This window comes from Notamacropus eugenii, chromosome 3 (genome assembly GCF_028372415.1).
Source record: "Notamacropus eugenii isolate mMacEug1 chromosome 3, mMacEug1.pri_v2, whole genome shotgun sequence".
Classification (NCBI taxonomy): Eukaryota; Metazoa; Chordata; class Mammalia; order Diprotodontia; family Macropodidae; genus Notamacropus; species Notamacropus eugenii.
In genome coordinates this window covers 221,007,802-221,015,426 of record NC_092874.1, presented here as the reverse complement: position 1 = coordinate 221,015,426, position 7,625 = coordinate 221,007,802, and the positions used below count along the sequence as shown (strand labels likewise).

Here is a 7,625-nt window from a genome sequence, read left to right as displayed (position 1 = left end):
AAAGGCAAAAAAGCCCCTGCCCTCCAGGAACTAACATTCCAGTGTGGGAGGCAGCAAGTAAATAGGTACACACAAGAGTAAATAGAAAGTAACCTAAGAAAGAAAGGCAACTGAGTGGGAAAGCAGAGAGAGAAACTGGTGTTTGAGCTGAATCTCCTAGGAAGTTGGGTTATCTTAAAGGTGGAGGAGAAGGAAGAACAGCATTCCCAGCGCACAGAACAGCCAGTTTACAGGCAGACATTTGAGATGGGGGATGGGAGTGCAATACGTGAGGTCTAGCCAGCTGGCCAATATGGCTGAATCATAGAATGTGAGACAGGAAGTAAAGCATAAAAACACTAGAAAGGGAAGGAACCTGCATGGGAAAAATCTCAATGCCATACAGGAGACTTTACATTTTATCTTGAAGTTGACAGTCCCTGGGGTTTCCTGAGTGGGAGTTAGAGGGACAGGATGAGGAGGGTGAGGGAGGTCCAGACCTATGATTTAGCAAAGTCACTTGGTTCTTGGCTGAGTCTGGCTGTCTGCTGGAAGAAGACACTAGATATAATGTCTAAAATTCACATTTCAGGATGGAGCCGAGCCTTTGTCCGAGATCTCAGTTTGGGGGGGGGGGGGTCCAGGAAGAAAGTGTTCAGTATTACGCAAGATAGGGAGAGATGCTGTGGACATGGGGTACAGCAGACCTGCACAGGCCAGGGCTACATCTGTATATACCGCCCGCTTTGCAGCCTTGTTTTCCCCGCAGTATTGGCCTTCCTGATGGCTGCGGGTGAGGCCCTGCTGAGTTAAGGGCTTCAGTGTCTGAGGGCAGCGTGCTTACCGAATTATTATAAATTCAGGGTTTCCATTGAGCGTCTGGGGCTTTTGATTCGGGGCATCTTTGTAATGTCCAGGTCTCTGAGCCATAAAGGAACGGAGCTCACCAGACACTGAAAGGAGGGGGCCTGCCTCCCTCCGGGCCGCAGTGGGGGTGGGAGCACGCCGGCCGCTCCCCGCCTCTGCAGCCGCAGCTCCCCGCCCGGGCGCGGGGTTGCAGCAGGGGCCTGGCTCGCAGGGGGAGGGGCTGGCCGGTCTGCCGCGTTAGCCCCGCCCTTCCCCGCAGCTGCCATATAAGCGGCTCCGGCGCCTCCCCCGCCTCAGTGAGTTACTTACCTCGACTCTTAGCTTGTCGAGGGCTGTAACGAGAGCCCGGCTACCCCTGCTCTGCCGTCTCAGCCGCTGCTTAACCCGCGACCACCATGGTGAGAGGCCGGGGCTGGCTTGGGGCTGGGTTCTAGGTCGGACGGGAAGCGCAGGAACTGGGAGTTCAGGGCAGGAGGGGGGGTCCTGATGGGGCGGGGGGGACGGAACGGAGCTCAGAATGTGAGGCGAGGGCCCCACGCTGGGGCCTGCAGGGCGGCGCGGGGCTTCCCCACCCCCCGACTCGGGTAGCGAGGTGGGGCGCGCTCCGGCCTCCTGACCGCTGGCTGCGGTGGCTTTTCCCGCGCGCGCCCAGGCCGCCGCCCTCCTCCCCTCGCCCTCCTCCCCTCCCCCTCCCGCGTGCGCGCCTGCCGGCGCAGTCTTCGCGCCTCCATGCCGGCTTCCGCAGCCTCTCCCCGCGCTTTCTGGCGGGGCACGGAAGCCATCGCGCGCCCTCGAGCCCGCCAGCCCTCTGCGGAAGGCGCGCGCCCGCCCGGGTACGGCCCCCCTCCCCCGGACTGCGGCTCTGCGGACGTTCGGGGCTGCAGAGCCGCAGTGGGGAGGAGGGGAAGCCCGCCCGGGCTGGCTCTTTTTTTTCAACTTCTAAAAAACTTCATCTAATGAAAAATAGCGTGGGTGGCATGGCACCCCCCCGTGCCCCTGGCCCGGGCCGCATTAGGCGCATCGCTGCCATTCCAGGCCGGTCCTCGGAGACAATAGCGTGCCATGGCAGCGCGGCCATCTGTTCCTCCCTGCCCCGGCCTCCGCAGCCCGCTCTGCGCTAGGAATGCGCGGGGAGCAGGTGGTGGGAGGCGAGGGCAGAGGCAGGACGGATTCCACGGGCAGAAATCGGATCTGGCCCCAGATCTGGGCCGAGGATAATCGGGCCGGACAGATGTGGAGGCTGCGGGAGGGGTGGGAGGGGCCGGGCGGGCCGCAGCCTCTGCAGACGTGGACGGCCCCCGTGGTTTGGGGCGAGGGAGGTGGCATCGCCATGGCGCAGCGGGCTCAATAGCGCCTTCAGTCTTCTCCCCCTCCCCCTCCGTCGGAGGGCCAGACGTTTCCTCCTTGCAATTCTATCCTTGCTTCCTGTCTGCTGCCTGCTCACAAATCTGGCCTCGCCTGCAGAGGTGGGAGGCTGGACATGTGCGCAGGCAGGAAGCCGTGACTAAGCTCCATCTTTAGGCTGCCTGCTGCGGAGTTGCGGCAGAAAGGGGTTGGGGCCGAGGTACAGGAAATGGCAGCGTAGTCTCACCTACCAAACAGAATGACTGTACGGGGAGGGAAGGGGGTACTGATTTCAACGTGAAGTCAAAAGAAAAGCCGCTCCTTAGTGAGAATGAGCCCCCAAATTCTTTGTAGGGAGGGTTGTAGAGCCCAGGTGCCTTATTGATGACAAAGTGGGTGGCTCCAGGGAACTCAGATTGGGTGAAATGAAAGCAAAACTTGATATTTCTGCCAGGTTTTTCTTTCCCTTCCCTGCCATATAAGCTCCCATATTTTAAATATTGATTCCATAGAACTCCTTGGTGTCTATTGTTAATTTTTTTAAGTCTCTAGAAAGTTAAAATGTTTTGTAAATTCAATTAGTTATGAGGAGGACTTTGGGAATCCTGCGATTGGTACCAAGAATCGTGCAGATTTTTCTGTGATAGGAGACCCATTACAAAATTGCCTTTCTCTACTCTTGTCCCACAGCGTGAATGTATCTCTATCCACGTTGGCCAAGCTGGTGTCCAGATTGGCAATGCCTGCTGGGAGTTGTACTGCCTGGAGCATGGTATCCAGCCTGATGGTCAGATGCCAAGTGACAAGACCATTGGGGGAGGAGATGACTCCTTCAACACCTTCTTCAGTGAAACAGGAGCTGGCAAACATGTCCCCAGAGCAGTGTTTGTAGATCTGGAACCAACTGTCATTGGTGAGTCTAGCCATTAGCCCTAAAGGCCTCCCCAAGTTGTCACTTCTTTTTTCTTCCTATAACCATAACTGTGTTTGTATATTTCTTCCCCTAGATGAAGTTCGCACTGGAACCTACCGCCAGCTCTTCCATCCTGAGCAGCTGATCACTGGCAAGGAAGATGCTGCCAATAACTATGCCCGTGGGCACTACACTATTGGCAAGGAAATCATTGACTTGGTTCTAGACAGGATTCGGAAGCTGGTAAATATAAAGATAAAAAAGAAATAAATTTTAATCCTAATAGTTGTGATGGGTCAAGAATAGAAAAACATGGCAATTTTAGGAATTGCTTATGGTTATGCACAACAGTGAATTCTTAGAATAATTATTCAGCAATCAGACTAAACAGAAGATTTCAGATCTCACTAGAATAGACAGCCTGGACAGTTGTACTAAGCTAGCTTTCTTTAGATATAGGACTTTCGTTTTTTTTGTCAGGTATTCCCAATAGCTATATCCTCTCCAATAGAAGCCTATAGACTTCTGAAGTCTGATCTTCTTGTTCCTGGAAAATTCCTGAAAAAAACAATTACGCAATTGTAAATCCCAATATTTGGGAATGAGTCTTAAAATACCCATAATACTATCCATATTAATTTGACATCTTTGAGTTTAGACATATTGCCAGACTAGTCAATTTTTATAGCTAGGATTCTGTGAATTCCTGATTACCCTGAAGTGAGCATGAGACTTGATGTAGGTACAAATTAAACAAGACTCCTATGGGGTTGCTTTAGGAAGAGGGAACATCTTTCGGTGTTGTAGCCTATTGTCTGAGACCAAGGAAGCAACATTCTTTTCTGGTATCTACCTTTAGATCCCTAGGATTCTTACTCATGCCTAAGCAGATGTGGTTGTACCTAGTGATAGCTGTGCTTCAGACACTTTACTGAAGGAAACTAGAGATCATTTTGAGCTAATAGTTGTTCCTTTAATAAATTCAATAGATAAAGATCAGTTTAGGTCAGCTGGTGATATGGACTTGCCTCAGTTGACTGGGGGCAGCTTTTACTAGCTCAGTGTGGGTTGAGATATTTCTTAATAGTCCATGATCCAAAGGTTACAATATTGATAGCAGAAAATAAAAATAAAGTTAAGTATGTGGCATAGAGGGTAAGAATATAGCCTAGCACCTAAACTGACTCTTACTGTGATTTTCTTTTCCAACAGGCTGATCAGTGCACAGGTCTTCAGGGCTTCTTGGTTTTCCACAGCTTTGGTGGTGGGACTGGCTCTGGTTTCACCTCTCTGCTGATGGAACGTCTGTCCGTTGACTATGGCAAGAAGTCCAAGCTGGAGTTCTCCATTTACCCAGCCCCTCAGGTTTCCACAGCTGTAGTGGAACCCTACAACTCCATTCTGACCACTCACACCACCCTGGAGCACTCTGATTGTGCCTTCATGGTAGACAATGAGGCCATCTATGATATCTGTCGCAGAAACCTTGACATTGAACGCCCAACCTATACTAATCTGAATCGCCTTATTAGTCAAATTGTGTCCTCCATCACTGCCTCTCTCCGATTTGATGGTGCCCTGAATGTTGATCTGACAGAGTTCCAGACCAACCTGGTGCCCTATCCCCGTATCCATTTCCCTCTGGCCACATATGCCCCAGTCATCTCTGCTGAGAAAGCCTACCATGAGCAACTTTCTGTAGCAGAGATCACCAATGCTTGCTTTGAGCCTGCCAACCAGATGGTGAAATGTGACCCTCGCCACGGTAAATACATGGCTTGTTGCCTGCTCTACCGTGGTGATGTGGTTCCCAAAGATGTCAATGCTGCTATTGCCACCATCAAGACAAAGCGTAGCATCCAGTTTGTGGATTGGTGCCCAACTGGTTTCAAGGTTGGCATCAATTACCAGCCTCCCACTGTGGTTCCTGGTGGTGACCTGGCCAAGGTACAGCGGGCTGTGTGCATGTTAAGCAACACCACAGCCATTGCTGAGGCCTGGGCTCGCCTGGACCACAAATTTGATCTGATGTATGCCAAGCGTGCCTTTGTCCATTGGTATGTGGGGGAGGGCATGGAGGAAGGAGAGTTCTCTGAGGCACGGGAGGATATGGCTGCCCTGGAGAAAGATTATGAGGAGGTTGGTGTGGATTCTGTTGAAGGAGAGGGTGAAGAGGAAGGAGAAGAGTACTAGTTACCCCTTCCGTACAACTGCAGCATGTTGCATCCAAAACTCATCAGCTTAAACACACTTAGCTTATCTGTTACCTAGGCAACTGTTGAGAAGGTACCATAATGGTATGAAGGCAGCCTTGATAGTACAGCTAGCTATCTGGTTAGTTTGTCTACACTATCAAAACTGTGATCATGTCTAAGTTTTCCATGTGTCTCTGTAAAAAATTTTTCCATCGTGTCTGAAATTAAAGGCTTTAAGGAAAAATGCAGTCTTGACTTCTGTCTAGTCTTTTAAATGGCATGTCTGAGTCTGGAAGTGTGCTGTGCTATTCCCTAATCCCTGAATGCTCTTACCAATTTAACTTTGGATATTGTTGAGTGATACTGGTGTTACAGGTTGCCTGCCTGACTCTTAAATGGAAGACTTTTCTGGTGGGCTTATCACTTGAGATGACCATATAAAGTAGTGAAAGGAAAACTAGACAAGTCCTATTTCTGCCATGAACTTACTGGGGCTATGACAGTCACCTAACCCTTTTTAGTTTCCCTGTTCACAAAACAAGCATTGAACTAGATGAACTCTTGAGGTCCCTTAAATTCTTTTATCTTATGGAGAAGGGGATTTATACTGCTTAAGACATGGGTGATGGGTCATTCTTTACTTCATCACAATCCCTTGGAAGGTGGCCCTTGAAGTCAAACTACTTGTGCCCTTGATTTCTTCCATCTCTGGGATCTTTCCTTTTCAAACTCTTTTATCTAGTGGTTCCTCTACCCTTTGCAAACATTTGTCTCCCTTGTATTCAACCCTTCAAGCTCACACCCAGTATTTTGCTTTATTTTCAAACATTTTTTAAGAAAATCTTAATTATACTTCCTACTTCAGCCAAGATTACCAGATGACCTCAGTCTTCATTTCTGACCTCTGCAACTTTTGATATTTAATGAACCCTTTCTCTAGTATTCCTCCTCCATGGGTTTTTTTTTTTAACACTCCTCACCTTCCTTTACCTTATCATCCCTTATCTCGAGTATTATTTTTTAAAGCCTGTTTTCAAGAGCTATAATTCAAGAAATCAAATAAAAATTGCACAAGACAAATATATATATATATATATATCCCCAGCTTTTAGAAAAAAATCTAGCTCTCAAGCCCCAAAGTATCTTACAAAATATATAAGCAACCAAATATTATATTCCTTCTGTTGTCTCAATTCTTATCTAGCCCTTAGTCACTGAAGGTGTGTTGTCTCAGACAAACTGAGGCATGAGAATGACCTTAATTTAGAAAGGCTAAGCTCATCCACTGCTTGCTAGGCTATCTATCACCAGTCACCTTGGCTTTTGTCTTGCTGCAGGAATTTGATTACTCTGGAGAAGGGTGAGGTTGATCACTTTGCATAGCTCTGAGCACTTAAATCTAATTCATGCAAAAGTCAAGACATCACCCTTGTGATATCGTTGGTCCTTTTAGAGAACAAAGGACCAACAGCCCATGTCTCCGCTCTGTAGGTGATCTCATTAGGTTTCATGGATTCATTTATTTCTATGCAGATAACTCTTAACTATACATCCTATCTTAATCTTTCTGGGGTTTTTTTTGAGTTCTGAGTTGTCTTCTTCCCTTCTAACACCACATTGGAAAACACCAACATTTGATATAGATAGATACATAGTTCCTTCTCTGGAGCTGAGTAGCATTTTCCTTCATAAATCGTTTCCATTTGAACCGTCCTAGGAAGATTCTGAGGATCACCTGGCAGGATAAGGTATCAGACACTGAAGTCTTTGCTTGAGCTGAACTGTCAAGCATTCAAAACTATGCTTCAGAGAGCGCAACTCTGATGGGCTGGCCACGTTGTTGGAATACAAAACGTATGCTTGCCAAAGACTATTTTATGGAGAACTCGCATGGGGCAGGCCATCACATGGTGGCCAGAAGAAATGATACAAGGACCACTCTCAAGGTTTCTCTAGAGAACTTTGGATTTGACTGTACAACATGGAAGACACTAGCATAGGACCTCTCAGCATGGCATGCCTGCATCAGAAAGGGTGCTTGAGACAGCACAAAGTAAATACAGGATGCGAAAATCTGGGATATCCACCCCACATATTCACTCGGACTATCTGTGCCCAACTTGTGGTAGAGCATTCCAAGCTCGTATTGGTCTGATCAGCCACAGTAGGACACACTGAAATTTCACTGTCATGGTGATGTGATTTTGGTCCTCTTTGAAGACGAAGGACAACAACCCACCAACTTCATCATTGATTTGAATGTTCATATTACTTAGAATAGCTTATTCATTCACAGTTGCTCTTTGAACAACATTGCTGTTACAGTA

General features: G+C 48.2%; 1 protein-coding gene across 1 annotated transcript; it reads left to right on the top strand.

Annotated features, from left to right (window-relative positions):
* Positions 1-986: 986 nt before the first annotated feature.
* Positions 987-5,546, top strand: LOC140534017 (tubulin alpha-1B chain). The gene is made up of 4 exons (XM_072654575.1): positions 987-1,244; positions 2,881-3,103; positions 3,198-3,346; positions 4,316-5,546. Exons 1-4 carry the CDS (start codon positions 1,242-1,244, stop codon positions 5,294-5,296), a joined length of 1,356 nt encoding a protein of 451 aa, XP_072510676.1. The 5' UTR covers positions 987-1,241; the 3' UTR covers positions 5,297-5,546.
* Positions 5,547-7,625: the final 2,079 nt, after the last annotated feature.

Coding starts and splice junctions, on each gene's coding strand:
- LOC140534017 (XM_072654575.1), top strand. Junction 3,104..3,197: donor TCTGGAACCAACTGTCATTG/GTGAGTCTAGCC, acceptor TTCTTCCCCTAG/ATGAAGTTCGCACTGGAACC. Junction 3,347..4,315: donor TAGACAGGATTCGGAAGCTG/GTAAATATAAAG, acceptor CTTTTCCAACAG/GCTGATCAGTGCACAGGTCT.